We start from the raw sequence: 17,765 nt of genomic DNA on the forward strand, positions 1-17,765 counted from the left end.
CTTATTTACAAAATAAAAACAGACTCACAGACATAGAAAATAACTTATGATTAACTTATGATTACCAAAGTGGAAGCATGGGAAGGGATAAATTGGGAGTACAGGATTAACAATTGCAAATTACCATGTATAAAATAAACAACAAGGATTTACTGTATAGCACAGGGAACTATATTCAATATCCTGTAATAGACTATAATGGAAAAGAATTGGAAAAAAATGTATACACAGGTATAAACAGATCACTTTGCTGCTCACCTGAAACTAATACAATATTGTAAATCAACTATACTTCAGTAACAATGACGACGAAATGGTGAAGAGATGGCACAAACATTCCAACAAAACGCTTACATAAAAAAAAGTTATTGATCGCAGGAAGAGCTGGGGGGGCACAGGGAAGTGTTGGGAAAGGGAACACTATGTGATGAGGTGATGGTACAGATGACCATTGAGGTTCAGAACTCTTGAAATTACTGTGACAAACCTGTGAGGCATACTGGGGTTGGAATGGAATGACTCTTGGAGGATGGTGGGCAGTTTCAGGAATGTGATGGAGGGTGCGTTCCTTATTTCTGATTGTGGCCCTGGAGGTGATATACTGGCACCTGCCCTCTTACCCCACACTGAAGGGGTGTTCCCCCTGTCCAAGGGCAGTTCCTTAGAGCCCAGCAGGTGACCCAGATCTTTAGAGATTCAGTACTTAATGGTTCTGTTATTTCATATCTAAATCAATTAGGATCACACAGTTAGTTCAGTCACTCAGTCGTGTCCAACTCTTTGCAACCCCATGAACCACAGCACACCAGGCCTCTCTGTCCATCACCAACTCCCGGAGTTTACCCAAACTCATGTCCATTGAGTCAGTGATGCCATCTAATCATCTCATCCTCTGTTGTCCCTTCTCCTCCTGCCTTCAATCTTTCCCAACATCAGGGTCTTTTCAAGTGAGTCGGCTCTTCCCATCAGGGGGCCAAAATATTGGAGTTTCAGCTTCAACATTAGTCCTTCCAATGAACACCCAGGACTGATCTCCTCTAGGATGGACTGGTTGGATCTCCTTGCAGTCCAAGGGACTCTCAAGAGTCTTCTCCAACACCACAGTTCAAAAGCATCAATTCTTCGGTGCTCAGCTTTCTTTATAGTCCAACTCTCACATCCATACATGACTACTGGAAAAACCATAGCCTTGACTAGACAGACCTTTGTGGTCAAAGTAATGTCTCTGCTTTTTAATATGCTGTCTAGGTTGGTCATAACTTTCCTTCCAAGGAGTAAGCGTCTTTTTAATTTCATGGCTGCAATCACCATCTGCAGTGATTTTGGAGCCCAAAAATCACTAATCACAGATTCTTCTACTGGTTGCATCTGTTAAGTTTCTTCTCCTTCATGGTGGTTTGCTTTTTTTTTTTTTTTTTTCCTTTCTCTTCTGCTCCTTTGTTTGAGGGTGTTTTCCCTGTATGCTCATTTCAACAGGACTTGTCTTCCCAAAGGTTCCTTTGTGAAAACTTGGTTACAAGAATATCCTTACTGAACAGTTTTGTGTTTGCTTCCAAAGGATCCTACTATAGCCCAGGACTGCATTTTTGTTAATTTTTCATCTTGACATTGTAGTAACACTTGGGTACTGTGAATTTGGACCATTCTCACAAATGGCAAATATATTAGTTTGTTTGTAGATAAGTCTTTCTACTTATAACCCTGAGTGATGTTAGACTTTCTTGTATTTCAGTACTGATCTCCAGGTTAAGGAGCAGTGTTTTTCTGGTCTTCATTTCACAAGGAAGTGGTCCTTTGAGACTCCTGTTTCAGTGGTGAAGGCCCAGCACTCAGCCAATAGGTGGGTCCCCAGTCTCGATGAACTCTTTGACCTTGACTCTCACACATCCTCTGACTTTTGGGTTCCCGTTCATTTCTGGCACCTTGGGACTTCCCATTTTCAGTTTCAAGTTCAGTTGTGTGTCAAAAATTTTTTTGGCTACATAATATTCAATATTTCTATATTTGATGTGGGAAGGAAGTTTGCCTGGGACTACTCTGTTGTCTATTGGTTAGAAGTCACCCCAAAACATTCTGCATACTGCAATGAAAAGATTCTTTTAAAAATACCAATATGGCTGTTTCATTCCCTTAGTATGGCATTCAAGGCACTGCAAAGTCAGGATACTTGCCTCTCTAGCATTTCCCACCACTTTCTCCTTTTCTCCAGTTACATACAGGCTCTGCAGTCCAGAAACAGATACCAATGCATCTCTTTCCATTCTCTTATAATTCTATTTAGGGTATACAGTGATAGTAGTTATATTTACTTATCCTCTAGTTTGCACACTCGCCAGGTGAAACTGAAGTAATTGACAGGCTACTACTCGTATCTCCTAGACCCAGAAAACAGTAGTTCTGAATTGTATATTAATTATATAGGTTCTTTCCAAGAATCTGATTTGTCTTTTCATTTGTCAGATCATGTTCTATGCCCTTCAATATGATTTTCCTTTTTTGTTAAATTTATTCTTAGTATTTTATAACTGTGAACAGGTAATACATTAATAAGGTTCAAAATTTAATTTAAAATTATAAAAAAAATACAGTTAATTTACCCTTCCATTGCTGTTTCCTCTCTATCCAATTATTCTCTCTTCCAGAGTTACTTTATGTGTATATGAGCAAATACATATACCTATTTATTTCAACTGTTAATGGAATACTTTTGTTGTTGTTCCTAGTTGATTACTGCTGGAATAGAAAAAAGCTATTGATTTTTGTACATTTATCTTTTATTCAGACACTTACCAAATTTCCACAATAATGCTAATAGGTTTTACTTAGAGCCTCTTAGATTTCCTAAACACACAGTCACATATCAGCAAAACAATTTATTATTTTCCAATACATATATCAATTATTTACTTTTCTTGCCTAATTATTTTCAACTGAATTTTCACATCAGTTTTCAAATGTTGACTCTTATTTCAGACTTTACTATTGGTTTTCGATGAACAGTTTCTTTTCCTTTTACTTGGAGGTTTATCAAATCATACTTAAAGCTGTAAAATTTTGTCAAATGTTTTTTCAGTACATATCGATAAAATGTTTTTCATTAAAAAAAATTTCATTCTGAAATAATTTTAGACTTACAGAAAAGTTGCAGAAACAATACAAAGAATTCCTGTATACCCTTCACTCAGATTTCCTCAATGACAAGACTTGTGTTTAATCATTCTGTAATTTTTTTATGAGTGTAGGTGGCTCTGTGGTAAAAGAATCTGGCTGCCCATGCAGGAGACTCGGGTTTGATCCTTGGATCAGGAAGATCCCCCGGTGAAGGGAATGGCAACCCATTCTAGTATTCGTGCCTGGAAAATTCCATGGACAGAGGAGCCCGGCAGGCTCTAGTTGTTTCCAAAGAGTTGGAAACGACTGAACAACTTAGCACACACACTTGTATACATACATAAGTGCATGTGTATGTGTATAATTTAGTTTCTTGAAACATTTGCCAATTGTCTTTATCTTTAAATATTTCAATGTTATATTTTCTAAAAACAAGGATATCTTAAGAAATATTATCAAAATAAGAAAATGTTAATCTACATTTAAATAATATTCATGTTCTTTAGATTAATATATTGGATTGTATTAGTAAATTTCCTGACATAGAAGCTTGTATTGCTGAAATAAGCCTTATGTAATCATGTTGTAAAGTTCAACTTAATTTTATCTGGAATTTTTGCACCTATAGTCATAGATGAGAATACGCTAGCTATGGCATTCTTTTTTGGCAGTTTATCGGGTTCTTTTGGTAATTAATTGGCTTATTCAAACTATATCTTGGGTCAGTATTTTCTAGGAAATGATCTATCTGCTGTTTTTAAAATTGTGGCTACAGACTTATCCTAAATTTATTTAAAACTCTTCCACATATGTGATTATGTCTGATCTCGTCCCCCTCCGCTTTTCCCCTTTATCAGGCTGAGAAGATTTTATCTATTTTATAGATATATAGAAAAAGAATCATTTTCTACTTATCCTTTTTTTTTTTTTGCATTCCTACTTAACTTCAGGTTTTATCTTTTCTCCTATGGTTTAATTTTTTTTTTTCCTAAATTCCTAAAACAATCACTATGTACCTTTGAATTTTTCCTTTTGAACAATGAAGATATTTCACTTCCAAGTCCAGCCTCATGTATTTCTAGATACTTAGTAAGGTATCTGGGGTCTTACTTTGCCCTATCCACTCAAGTTCTGCTGCCTGGCCACAAGCACATGACAAATGTTCGCTCCATGAACACAGGATACTGTTGTGTCCTGGGCCTGACTGTGAAGATCTGTGCTTGCTCCAGGGCCCACCCATCCATCCAAACACCTGTAGCAGCCATCATGTGATTGCTCTGTGCCAACTTCTATGAACAGGACAGTGAGTAGAATTGGGTATCTGCCCTTCTGGATCTTACACTCTAATGACAAAGGCAAACACAGAACAAGTAACACAACTGAGCTGAATACTGTCGAGGATGCTATGAAAGTATAAGGCAGGGGTCCAACATCACCTACAAGGTCTAGCTGAGTCTCTAGAAGTGATCCTCAAGCTTCTCAGAATCGGAGGGTCTACTCTGTCCCTTATTCTCTTCTCAGAAAGGTGGCACTGGGTTTTCCTGTATAAAAGCTATCTGGTTTTCAGTTACATGTCTGCTGGTCCTGGCCACAGCTGACTAAACCAAGAGACTGACAGTCGGGCATAAGAACTTTAACCAACAGGAGTGCTCCATATAGGATGGTCACTGGCTGACTTAATTAGAGCCTCTATGGGAGTCTGAACAGAAAACAGAAGGAGAGAAGAAACAGAGATAGCAGGAGAGGAAGAAGCAGAGAATGAATAGTAAAGTGCTAATAATAACAGCAAGTCACAGGCCCTCCCTGTGGTATTGGGTTAGAACTGTAGGCATCAACATGGACTCATGGTTTTTAATAATATACAGATGGACAGATACAGTAATAAGTTCAGTTGTGTGTGATACATGTGTTAACATATACACATATATTTATTTCCTAGCTTTGTGTGCTGAAAAGGCCTAGAAGCAATGACACTCCAGAAGCACTGAATATACCACCTTAGTTTCTAAGTACCATTCTCAAATAAGAGGAATCAGGAATTGCTTAGAGAAATGGCTGAAGTCAGGGCTGGTACAAGAAAAGTGTAAGTAACCTTGGAACACCTTGTGGTGCCAGAAAATAGGGTAATACTAAAAAAATGATGGGGCAACACTGAGACAACACAGGAGCCAACTTAAGAGCTCCCAATGGCCAAATCTAGGCCATATGAGCAACGAAATAAACTCTATTAGTATTATTGATAGGCTACAACCCATAGACCAAAACAAATATTCATTAGTTTTACTTACAGGTAAATTATTGAATAAATAAATGGGAGAAAAGAGACAGCTGTTTCTTACAGAAGAATACCAATTAATACATATAGATGGAATAAGAAAACAATGTCATCATTAGGCAAATATAGTATTAATGTTTGTTAAAAGCAAGAGCCGGTTGGGAAGATCCCTTGGAGAAGGAAATGGCAACCCACTCCAGTATTCTTGCTTGGAGATTCCCAAGGACATAGGAGCCTGGCGGGCTAGTCACAAAGAGTTGGACACGACTGAGTGACTAACATGTTTACATTTACATGATGGATGCTAAAATCAACAGGCAAAATTCTATGGATAAATAAGACATCTGTATAGTTTCTATCTTTCCATGAGATTCTTATTCATTTCAAAGGGAAAATTAGTAATCTTACAGTGGAGAAACTGGTATACACCACCTCAGCATGTATCACCTGCTCTAGGTTATAAGGATGGGCACAGCATCACTTGAGGGCTAGTTTTACCTAAAATGGTGACCCTCAATCTAAGCATGTGAAAACAGCAGACACCCAAATTAAGGGACATTCTACAAATTTAACTGACTTGGAGGTTTCAAAAGTGTCAAGGTCATAAAAGGCAAAGAAGGATGGAGGAACTGTCACAGGTTGAAGGAGATAAAGGAAACACAACAAGATGGAACACGGGATCCTCAACTGGATTCTGGACCAGGAAAAGGACATCAGTGGGGAAAATGGCAAAATCTGAATGCCTAGAGATTAGCTGGTAGTACCATATCATGTTAATTTCCTGGTTTTAATAATTTAATAATTTTTAACAGATGGTTGGTGAAGTTGGTGAAGGGTGCATGGAACTCTACTATTGTGGTAATTTCCTGTAAGTCTAAAATTATTTCAGAACAAGAAGTAAAAAAAAAAAAAACTGCTGCTAATAAATAAACAAAGAGTGGCAGTCACTGAGGTACAAAGCGGCAGACAGCTCCTTGAGGGGCTGGATGATGCCTGCTGCAGCATCTGCTGGAGCCCAAGTTCCAGCTTCCGGCTGCCCCCCACCTGCCATATCACGACATTCCTCCGTCACCCGAGGGACTGTGATTCCTGTCCCCATTTTCTGCTTCCTGGAAGAGACTTTCTGACTCCAAAGGAGGGTTTCCAAAGCGACCCTTCAGGGGAGGCTGATGGCATGGTCCTCAATGGTGGCTACTGCAGATGGTTCTCAAGGATGTATGTACCAAGCCTTGCTGTGCCCTGCTAATTAAGCTGGGGCTGAACACGCCTGGTGTGTGGAGAGCCTTGGGGGATGGTGTGCAGTCCCTCTGTTTAGTGACTAACTTGCAGACTGCATGAGGCAGCTGTCCATCCCATGTTCACTTAGCTAGGACCATGGTACTGAGGACATGGGGCTGAGGCAGACTCCATGGCCATCTGCGTACAGCCTGACCCCAGGATCCCTCCCCCTACAGTTCTCCACTGTCTATTTTGTTGGTCTCCTGCAGGAGGCCTCACAGAGTTAAGCTTGTTTGGTCATTTGGTTCTTCTGTCCAGGCCCTGTGTAGGGTTGGGTAGGACCCAGCCTTCTTCCTAAAGATGCCCTATGCTGGCCTAGTTCTAAGGCTGGAGAGACGTGGTCTGGTCTGACCCCTGAACGTGGGGCAGGGAGGAATAGTAGCCATGACACGGCAGTGGAAGGGGGAAGGGTTCCGAGAGTCCCTTCCCCTTGGAATTCTAGGGCATGGGAAAGAGGAAGCAATGGCTTAAATGCAGAAGCTCTGTGTCTGGGCCTCTGACTTCTCTGCTCCCTGTGGAGACATTCTGGGGACTCAGTAGCATGAGAGCCAGCAGAGGGTAGCAGGTCACAGCCTGGCCCCTGTCTTCTTCCAGCCAGATCTGTTCTCAGCTGCCATACTTCTGAGTTTCCAGAAAACATGATAAAGTTCCAGAGGCTCTGGGACATGAGGATCACGCTGAAGGACAGAGATGAGGGACCTCCCTCTTCTCCCTGCCATAAAGCAGACAGAGGAGCAGCTCCCCTCCCAGAGACCTGAGAGCACACGTGCGGCCCACAACGAAGGGGCGAGGGTGGGGCTGAGAAGGCATCTTCCAGGGGCTGTGAGGAGGTAACAGGCCTTAGGCTAGATGGAGAGGGGTGAGAAGCAGGAGGGGAAGGTAGGTCGGTCACCATGCCACAGCCAAGGGGGCTTTATTAGGTGTTGAGGGCATGTATGGGCAGGTAGGTAGACGCTAGAGGGTGTGGCACACTTTCTCAGGGTGGAGTGGTGCCTGGATGTCCAATTTGTGGGTCTTGCTGTCCTTATCGATGATCTCCAGCCGCAGCTTGGGGGAACGCCTCTCGGCCTGGGGTGAGGGCAGTTCAGGACTCTTGAGCAGATGCTTATCCGAGTCCTCCACAGTGATGCGCAGGGTGCAGCCCCCTGGCAGCAGGTCCTGCTCATAGGCAGCCGCCAACTGGTTCACCACACGGCGCTCCACCTGCAGGCGGTAGGGGAAGCTGTCGTCATTGCCAAAGCCTGGAGGCCCAGCTCTGTCACCTGCCTTGGCAAGTACTTACTCAAAGCTTCAGTTTTTTCATCTGCAAAGGGCTAACAACACGAGCTTGCAGGACAGTACTAACAAGTCAGTACTGTCAGTTCTGAGGTTCCCAGCCCCGGTTCCCTGACGCTGGTAAGGATTCAATCTCATTTACCCTCTTGGACAGGGGTTTTACTTGATTATATTGTTTTTGGTTCTGAAGGGGCGTCTGCTCTGGTAAGGACAACCCCAGCCTGCCTGGACAGGCTGGGAGCCCAGCGAATGGGTCTAGGGGCACCAGGGAGAGAGGTGTGGAGGTGCCTCACTTCTCTCAGGACTCACCTCATGCTTGATGGAGCGGGCGCCATAGTGCACGTTGTAGCCTTCGACCAACACGTCCGCCACCTCGCGGTCCCAGAGTAGTGTGATGTTGTGCCTTTGCTTGGCCTGGGACAGGTCAGACAGCAGCATGTCTGCATGTGGCCCAGGGCTTTCCAGATGTTCCGCCCCCAACCCATGGGCAGTCCCTGCTCTTACTCTCTTGGCCCAGAAATTCAACTCCTTGTTGACGAGTTGGATGAGCTCCGAGTGGCAGAAGGGGAGGAAGTAGACGATCTCATTGATTCGTCCCAGAAACTCATCTCTCCGGAAGTGAGCCTGCAGGGCCAGGTTAGGGATAAGGTGAGCTTAGTGACCCAGAGTGGGTAAAGGAATTAGTAGACCCTACTGGGTAAGAAAGGGGTGGGAGGGCTTCCACATCTTCCCGATGGCTAAGGTGATCCTCTCCAACTCGAGGCTCCAGCAAGAAGGACAAGGAACTCTTACTTTTAGGATGGGGCGAATCACGTTTTCCTTGAAGTTCTTTGAGATGGTGATCTTGTCACTGATCTGGACGTCCCCTGTGGAGAGAGAAACATAAACTGCCTGCTCCCTACACCTGGGACCTTTGGGAGCTGTGCTGCACCTTGGCTCCATAAAAAGAGCCTGGTCTTGCCCCTGACAGTCTGTGTGATCCTGGTCAACATCTCAGGCCCTCTGGGCTTCGGCCTTCTCATCACCTGCACAATCAGAGGGCTGGACTGCGTACTTTCCAGGCCCTTCCAGTGCTCACGTTCGGTAGGAATTGTATGAAGGAGGGGAGCGGAGAGGAGAAGAGTCAGGACCGAGACTTGACCCCCAACTTGTAAGAAGGGGGCTTGAGAGTTCAATCCTAGACAGAAGGCTGACAGACACAGTGTCCACCCTGACACACTCCCCTTTCCAGCACTTTCCAGGGCCCAGCTATGCAGGAAGCCTCCCTGGCTGAAAAAGGCCGTGCTCACCTCCAGGTTTCTGACCTGCCATCCCCTTGCTGCACTGAAGTGTCCCTCCCTGTTAAGTGCACATCCCTTCAGTCCCCTGAGACCCTGGCCTCTTCCTGGCCCCACACATTTGGGTGGCTCTGTCCCTCCCTCTGTCTGGAGACCTCCTGTCACCCGAGAGGCCTGGGGCTTTCTTGAGGAAGTAGGGACACTGTCTGTTGGCCTCCCTCCACTACCCAGTTGGGTGCTTGGTGTCTGGTCAGGGCTAGTGAGGGACAGATGCCAGCCAGGACCCTCATCTTGCCCTGGGACCGCAATGCAATCCTTCTCCCCAGAGTGGTGTGGCAGCTGTGTCACTTGACTGTCTGCCCAGAGAGTGTGGGCCACGTGTCATACCAAGGTTCTCGGCGATCCGGTTACGGCTCATCTCTAAAGCTTCCTGCCTCAGCTGCAGTGCATGCTGTGCTATCTCGTCGCTGGCCACGTTTGAGGTCATGATGAAGATGGCGTCCTTGCAGTCAATGGTCTTGCCTTTTCCATCTGTCAGCCGGCCCTGGGAAGGAGCAGCGGCTGCGTGGTCAGGGAGTGGTAAGGCTGGGCACCTCTTCCAGGAGGTCTCTCCAGAACCCTCTCCCCCTGGCAGTCAGCGCTCCCTCCTCTGGGGTCTCTGAGCACTGTTCTCACACCTCGGTTTCAGTGCTCAAGAGCCACCAGGTGAGACTGCATGTACTGCCTGGCATCTCTCAGGGCACCCAGAAGCCAGCCTGACTGTACGAGCAGCCATCCAGCACACTCTCCTGGAGGCCTGCTGCGGGTGGAGCTCTGGGGCACTGGGGACTCGCAGAGACTGACACGCTCCAGTCTAGAGGAGTGAGGCCAGGAAACAAGCAGTCAGAATTCAGTGGGTTAGGCATTATGACAAAGGGAAGGCAGGCTGCTACAGGAGGTCAGAGCGTATTCTACGGGGCCACTCTGAAGACCAGATAAATGAATTGAAACAGGTATAATCTCTGCATCTTTGGAGCCATCCTCTGGCCTAGGATAAAAAATAATGTCCTTCCTTTAATCAACGTGGGAAGTTGCCTTGGAATCTTTCATTTTTTTTCTAGAAGTGACTTAGAAGAAAGCATCTTTACTAGAGGCAAATGCACCAAGGAAAAAGAAAAGGGGCAACAGTAGAGGGAAGAGACAGAAGAACTAGAAAAGTGTAGTTGTCCGGGGCCGTTCAGTTTAAGGGTGAGGAACTCCGCCCACTCAGCAAACCTCAAGGCTCTCATGGTACAACAGCACTTTGCAGTCACTTGTAAAGAAGCATAGGGGCTTTCCTGGTGGCTCAGTGGTAAAGAATCCGCCTGCCAACACAGGAGATGTGAGTTTGATCTGGGTTGGGAAGATCCCTTGGAAAGAAAATGGCAACCCACTCAAGTATTCTTGCCTGGGAAATCCCATGGACAGAGAGCCTGGTGGGCTACAGTCCACAGGGCTGCAAAAGTGTTGGACATGACTTAGCAACTAAAGAACAACAGTGACATATAAAAGCAATAATCAGTGCCCTGCTGAGAGGAACTGGTGGAGTCTGATGTGATGGGCACATCCACGTCCACCCCCAGTGCCCTGCTCACTGCCTTCTGTGAGGGCAGGGTCTGGTTCTTGTTCTCACTGGGTCTTAGAACAGTGCCTGGCATAGAGCAGTCCTCAGCACTTGCCTGCAGACTGTTTGAATCCTCACCACCCCTACAAAGAAACTGAGGCTCCGAGAGCTTAGTTTGTACAAGGTCTCACAGCTGGAACACAGTCCAGCTGAGACTCTACTGAATGGTCTGACCCCAGCACCCCTTTCACTGTACACCAGGCTCCTGGGGCCATACCAACAGTGTGGGATAAAGGAGGCTTCATGAAATTTTCTTTCCTAAATAAAAACTTCTCAGAGTTCTTCTACATTCAGTTTACATCCTTTGATCCTGACTGGAGAGAAGCTAAGCTACTGGGGTCAGGTGTGGGGACAGGTAGACCTTCTTGGGAATTCACCTGGGTTGCAGATAAAGCATAGCTCCTGCCAATTCTGAGAACATGGCTCTAGGGAAAGGTCACTGACAGCCTGTAGGGGCCTGCCCAAGCCAGCGATGCTGGGCCCTGCCGCAGCCTCAGGTAACCATTCCTTCTTAAGTATATTCCTTTCCCTGGTGGTGAGGCCCTCACTCAAGGTCAGCCCTTGCTTCTAAAGCAGGTGCAAAGGCAGACTAGCCCTAGCTCTCACAGCTAAAAAAGAAAGGCATGTGCATTAACTGAGCACCTACTGTGTTCTGGGCATGGTACCAAGTGCTTTTCTGCCTCACTTTATGCTGGCCTGTGGCACAGGCCTCTCAGGAAGTGTTAGCTCCAAGGGCGTCTATTCAAAGGGGGCCTTGAGATCCAGTCCTGGTCACTCCCCCGTCCCAGCCTTGAGTGGGAAGAGGAGAAGGAAGGGTACAAGCAGATGTCCCTGAGCTTGGCCATTAGCTCGCCACTTCACCCCCTGCTTACGGGTTACAACACGACAGATCCACTGAGGACAATTCTAGTTTGGGGACCAGGTCTGCGTGTGTGCGTGATGTGCCCAAGTGCGCGCGGATGACCCCGTTGTGTTCGCAGTGCTCATCCCTGAGGACTGAACGCACACACGGCTGTACTGGCCAGAGCAATAACCAGCGGCCATTTCGTTCTGAGAGATCAAAGCTCTGCTCATAACGGGGCCTGAGGATGGGTCCCGGATGGGCGAGGGGAGCAGGTGCAGTGCATGACTGACCCAAGGGTGACTTTCAATGTTTGCACCTCCTTCTCAGAGTTCTTGGCAATAAAATGTGTCCCAAAGAGGGAGCTGTGGCTGACCCGCCTCCCAACTGGAGTGCACGCACGCGGGTGAGACGTGAATGCTCACTGCGGAGTCACAGGGGCTGCTCCCCCACAGGCCCCCTGTTTCTTTCCTTGAAGGGAGGAGCAGAGGGTGGGCTTCCTGGGACTTCTGCCTTGTGCTATAGGTCTGGGGTCAACTGGGAATTGACCTACATTAGCTCTGCTTGGTGAGAGCTTTGCCAGGGCTCCCGTTTTTCTGGGCCTAAGCTTGGGAGATCTGGAATGGGTGGATCTGGGGTGGGGGGGCACGCTTCTCTTTGCCCCTTAGTCCTACTGATCCTAGGGCAGCACTCACCACAGTGGCCGAACTGTTTTTTGCTGCCCGTCTCCCCCTCACTCCCGAGCACTGAGGCAGGGGCTGTGTCTGTTCCGCCTGTGTCCCCTCTGCCCTTCCTTCACTGAACCACTCTCCTTGTTTGCCTCCTACTCTCTGGCAACTCCCTCTCTGAGTCTTTGCGGAGAGGTTCCAAGGCTCTTCTCTGCTTACCAGACTCTCATCAGGGAGAGATCTCGTCCATTCCTGTGGCTTCTGTTACTGTCTCTGTGCTGAAGCACTCCTGAGCCTACTTCGGGCGCAGACCTCTCTTGCACTTACGACAAGCAACTTCCTGGACATCTCCATCTGGCTGTATCCCAGGCATTTCATTTTCAATACTTCCAAAACTTAGCTCCTCACCTTCCTCAATCTGTTGCTCACCCCACTGTGTTCCCTGCCTCAGCTGATAGCAGAAGAACCCATGGGTCACCAGACCAGAGACGCTTCCGCTGGTCACCCTTGTCCCCTCCCTGTCTCCGCACTTGGTAGTTCTCTCTATCCAATGGCCCTGCTGTAGAGCAGGTCTCCCCAGCCCTCACTTGGACTCTTTTAACAGTCTCATCGCTGGTCCTTCTTCTTCCTTCTAGTCCATTTGCTCACTGCTGCCTACAGGAGCTTTATAAAAGGAAAACTTGATCATGCTTTTCTCTTGCCTAAAGTCTTTGAAGGCTTCTTACTCTCCAGCAAATAAATCCACACTCCTTTGCCTGGCATTCTAACCTGCCCCTGTCTATCTCACCCACCTACCTCCACCATTCTGTTCTCACCTTCCCTCTGCAGTTACTGAAAGGCTGTAGTCCTCTGGATGGAGCAGGCTGCCTCACACCTCTCTGCGCCTGCACACGAGGTGTCTACTGCCAACCCTAACATACTGAATTAAGTTAGTCGATGGGGTGTTTCCCCTGGTGCTGTGGGCTCTGAGAATGCCTGGAGAGACTAGGTGTCTGGGAGTTTTATTTAAGCTGTGGGCTCGGAGGAGCCAAGATGGCGGAGGAATAGGAAGGGGAGACCACTTTCTCTCCTACAAATTCATCAAAAGAGTAATTGAACGCAGAGCAAACTTCACAAAACAACTTCTGATCGCTAGCTGAGGTCATCAGGCGCCCAGAAAAGCAACCCATTGTCTTCGAAAGGATGTAGGAAAAAATATAAAAGATAAAAAGAGAGACAAAAGAGCTAAGGACGGAGATCCATCTGGGGAAGGGAGTCTTAATAGAGGAAGTTTCCAAACACCAGGAAACCCTCGCACTGGCGGGTCTGGGGGAAGTTTTTGAATCTCGGAGGGCAACCTGACTGGGAGGGGAAGAATAAATAAAACCCACAGATTACGTGCCTAAAAGCAACTCCCAGCAGAAAAGTACCCCAGACGCCTGCATCCGCCACCAGCAAGTGGGGGCAGAATGGAGAGGAGCCAGCGGCATTGCTTAGGGTTAAGGACTGGGCCTGAGTGCCCTGAGGACAATTGGAGGGAGCTTTTGTGAGTTACCAACTTAAACTGTGGGATGGCAAGAGAGAGAGAGATAATTAACCGACCCGAACACACTGCCGGCCATTCGCAGAACAAAGGGACCGAGCAAGTCCAGAGAAGAGCTCGCAGGCCCAGCCCCGCAGGAGGCAGGGGGGAGGGGAAAGGGGCAGCCTCGGCCCCAAGGACCGCATCCCCTACTGCACTGCAAACAGGCCTCCAGTTTCTAATCAAAGACCTCCTGAGATTCTGGATGGTCGACATCCTCCGGGAGGGTCGCGGTGAGACACAGGGCGCAGGCACCCGACTGGCGCAGGCGGGGACTGGGGCTGGGGACGCAGAGGGCAGAAGGCGCACGCACCCGACTGGCGCGGGCGGAAACTGAGACTGGGACCGCAGAGGGGAGAAGGCGCGCTGCACCTGGGGAGAGTGCGCCCGTCAAGCTCCTGGCTGCCTGAGGACAGGCACAAAAAGCAGGTGCAGCTTTTTATTCCGCGCTTTTGTGGAACACCTGAGGGCTGGAACCTCGCACAGCGCAGGGCCCGCTCCATATATAACATCCGGGAGCCTGAGCAGCGTAGACGGGGAAAGCAGCGCCAGCCCCTCCCCGCAGCGCGACGGAACTAGCTACCTGAATAAGAGTCCACCTCCGACCGCCTGTGTCAGGGCGGAAATTAGGCACTGAAGAGACCGGCAAACAGAAGCCAAATAGACAAAGGGAACCGCTTCAGAAGGGACCGGTGCAACAGATTAAAATCCCTGTAGATAACACCAACTACACTGGAAGGGGCCTGTAGATATCGAGAAGCGTAAGCTGGAACGAGGAGCTATCTGAAACTGAACCGAACCCACACTGACCGCAACAGCTCCAGAGAAATTCCTAGATATATTACTTTTTTTTTTTTTTTAAGTTAAAAAAAAAAAAATTTTTTTTTCTTTTTTCTTTTATTTTCTTTTTAAAATTCCCTATTACTCCCCCATTACTCCTTAACTTTCATTTTCATAGATTTTTACGATTTTTTTAATTAGGAAAAATTTTTTTTCTTGTTTTTTTTTTTCTTTTTCTCTTCTATTTTCTATTTTTCTTTTTCTCTTATTTCCTTTTAAAGCCCTCTATTACTCCTCTACTACTCCTTAATTTTCATTTTCATTACACTATAACCTTACAAAAAAAAAGAGAAGCCCTATTTTTAAACCGAACTTCATATATATTTCTAAAATTTTTTTTCTGTGTTTTGGTTTTTGTTTTTAATATTGTATTTTTAAGAGTCTAACATCTACTCTAGATTTTTAATCTTTGTTTTTCAGTATATGATATAAATTGTGGACATTTAAGAATCCAATATTCAGTTCCCATTTTTATTCAGGAGTGTGTTGATTACTCTCTCCCAATCTTGACTCTCCGTTTTCTACCTCAGAACACCTCTATTTCCTCCTTTCCCCTTCTCTTCCCAATCCAATTCTCTGAATCTCTGTGGGTGTCTGGGCTACGGAGAACACTCTGGGAACAGACAACTGCGTGGATCTGTCTCTCTCCTCGAGTCCCCCCTTTTCTCCTCCTGCTCATCTCTATCTCCCTCCTCCCTCTCCTCTTCTTCATGTAACTCTGTGAACCTCTCTGGGTGTCCCTCACGGGACAGAATTTTTTTGCCATTAACCTAGAAGTTTTATTATCAGTGCTGTATAGTTGGAGAAGTCTTGAGACTACTGGAAGAATAAAACTGAAATCCAGAGGCAGGAGACTTAAGCCCAAAACCTGAGAACACCAGAAAACTCCTGACTACATGGAACTTTAAGTAATAAGAGACCGTCTAAAAGCCTCCATACCTACACTGAAACCAACCACCACCCAAGAGCCAATAAGTTTTAGAGCAAGACATACCACGCAAATTCTCCAGCAAAGCAGGAACATAGGGGACCTATGAACGTTCAGGTTGACCTGAACGTCAACATACAGGCTGCCCAGGGTCACACCTAACACATAGACCCATCTCAAAATTCATTACTGGACACTCCATTGCACTCCAGAGAGAAGAAATCCAGTTCCACGCACCAGAATACCGACGCAAGCTTCCCTAACCAGGAAACCTTGACAAGCCAATTGTCCAACCCCACCCACTGGGTAAAACCTCCACAATAAAAAGGAACCACAGACCTCCAGAATACAGAAAGCCCACTCCAGACACAGCAATCTAAACAAGATGAAAAGGCAGAGAAATACCCAACAGGTAAAGGAACATGAAAAATGCCCACCAAGTCAAACAAAAGAGGAGGAGATAGGGAATCTACCTGAAAAAGAATTTAGAATAATGATAATAAAAATGATCCAAAATCTTGAAAACAAAATGGAGTTACAGATAAATAGCCTGGAAACAAAGATTGAAAAGATGCAAGAAATTTTTAATAAAGACCTAGAAGAAATAAAAAAGAGTCAATTAAAAATGAATAATGCAATGAATGAGATCAAAAACACTCTGGAGGGAACCAAGAGTAGAATAACGGAGACAGAAGATAGGATAAGTGAGGTAGAAGATAAAATGTTGGAAATAAATGAAGCAGAGAGGAAAAAAGAAAAAAGAATCAAAAGAAATGAGGACAACCTCAGGGACCTCTGGGACAATGTGAAACGCCCCAACATTCGAATCATAGGAGTCCCAGAAGAAGAAGACAAAAAGAAAGGCCATGAGAAAATACTCGAGGAGATAATAGCTGAAAACTTCCCTAAAATGGGGAAGGAAATAGCCACCCAAGTCCAAGAAACCCAGAGAGTCCCAAACAGGATAAACCCAAGGCGAAACACCCCAAGACACATATTAATCAAATTAACAAAGATCAAACACAAAGAACAAATATTAAAAGCAGCAAGGGAAAAACAACAAATAACACACAAAGGGATTCCCATAAGGATAACAGCTGATCTATCAATAGAAACCCTCCAGGCCAGAAGGGAATGGCAGGACATACTTGAAAGTAATGAAAAGACCAACCTACAACCTAGATTACTGTACCAACAGGATCTCATTTCAGATATGAAGGAGAATTCAAAAGCTTTACAGACAAGCAAAAGCTGAGAGAATTCGGCACCACCAAACCAGCTCTTCAACAAATGCTAAAGGATCTTCTCTAGACAGGAAATGCAGAAAGGTTGTATAAACGTGAACCCAAAACAACAAAGTAAATTTTAATGGGACCATACCTATCAATAATTACCTTAAATGTAAATGGGTTGAATGCCCCAACCAAAAGACAAAGATTGGCTGAATGGATAAAAAAACAAGACCCCTATACATGCTGTCTACAAGAGACCCACCTCAAAACAAGAGACACATACAGACTAAAAGTGAAGGGCTGGAAAAAAATATTTCACGCAAATGGAGACCAAAAGAAAGCAGGAGTTGCAATACTCATATCAGATAAAATAGACTTTCAAATAAAGGATGTGAAAAGAGACAAAGAAGGACACTACATAATGATCAAAGGATCAATCCAAGAAGAAGATATAACAATTATAAATATATATGCACCCAACATAGGAGCACCGCAATATGTATGGCAAACGCTAACGAGTATGAAAGAGGAAATTAATAGTAACACAGTAATAGTGGAAGATTTTAATACCCCACTCACAGCCATGGAGAGATCAACTAAACAGAAAATTAACAAGGAAACACAAACCTTAAATGACACAATGGACCAGCTAGACCTAATTGATATCTATAGGACATTTCACCCCAAAACAATCAACTTCACCTTTTTCTCAAGTGCACACAGAACCTTCTCCAGAATAGATCACATCCTGGGCCATAAATCTAGCCTTGGTAAATTCAAAAAATTGAAATCATTCCAGTCATCTTTTCTGACCACAATGCAGTAAGATTAGATCTC

At 45.6% G+C, this 17,765-nt stretch overlaps 1 protein-coding gene across 2 annotated transcripts in view; it reads right to left on the bottom strand.

Moving 5' to 3' along the window:
• Nucleotides 1-1,374: 1,374 nt before the first annotated feature.
• Nucleotides 1,375-17,765, bottom strand: part of CLPB (caseinolytic mitochondrial matrix peptidase chaperone subunit B) — a 152,811-nt gene continuing 136,420 nt past the window's right edge. For both annotated transcript variants that reach the window (XM_043480973.1, XM_043480974.1), the window contains 5 exons: nt 9,604-9,760; nt 8,732-8,805; nt 8,444-8,563; nt 8,249-8,353; nt 1,375-7,867 (listed from right to left, as the gene is read on the bottom strand). In XM_043480973.1, the coding sequence (XP_043336908.1) occupies nt 7,619-7,867; nt 8,249-8,353; nt 8,444-8,563; nt 8,732-8,805; nt 9,604-9,760 (705 nt within the window). In that variant the 3' untranslated portion in view covers nt 1,375-7,618. The remainder of the gene's footprint in view (nt 7,868-8,248; nt 8,354-8,443; nt 8,564-8,731; nt 8,806-9,603; nt 9,761-17,765) is intronic.

This window comes from Cervus canadensis, chromosome 11 (assembly GCF_019320065.1).
Source record: "Cervus canadensis isolate Bull #8, Minnesota chromosome 11, ASM1932006v1, whole genome shotgun sequence".
NCBI lineage: Eukaryota > Metazoa > Chordata > Mammalia > Artiodactyla > Cervidae > Cervus > Cervus canadensis.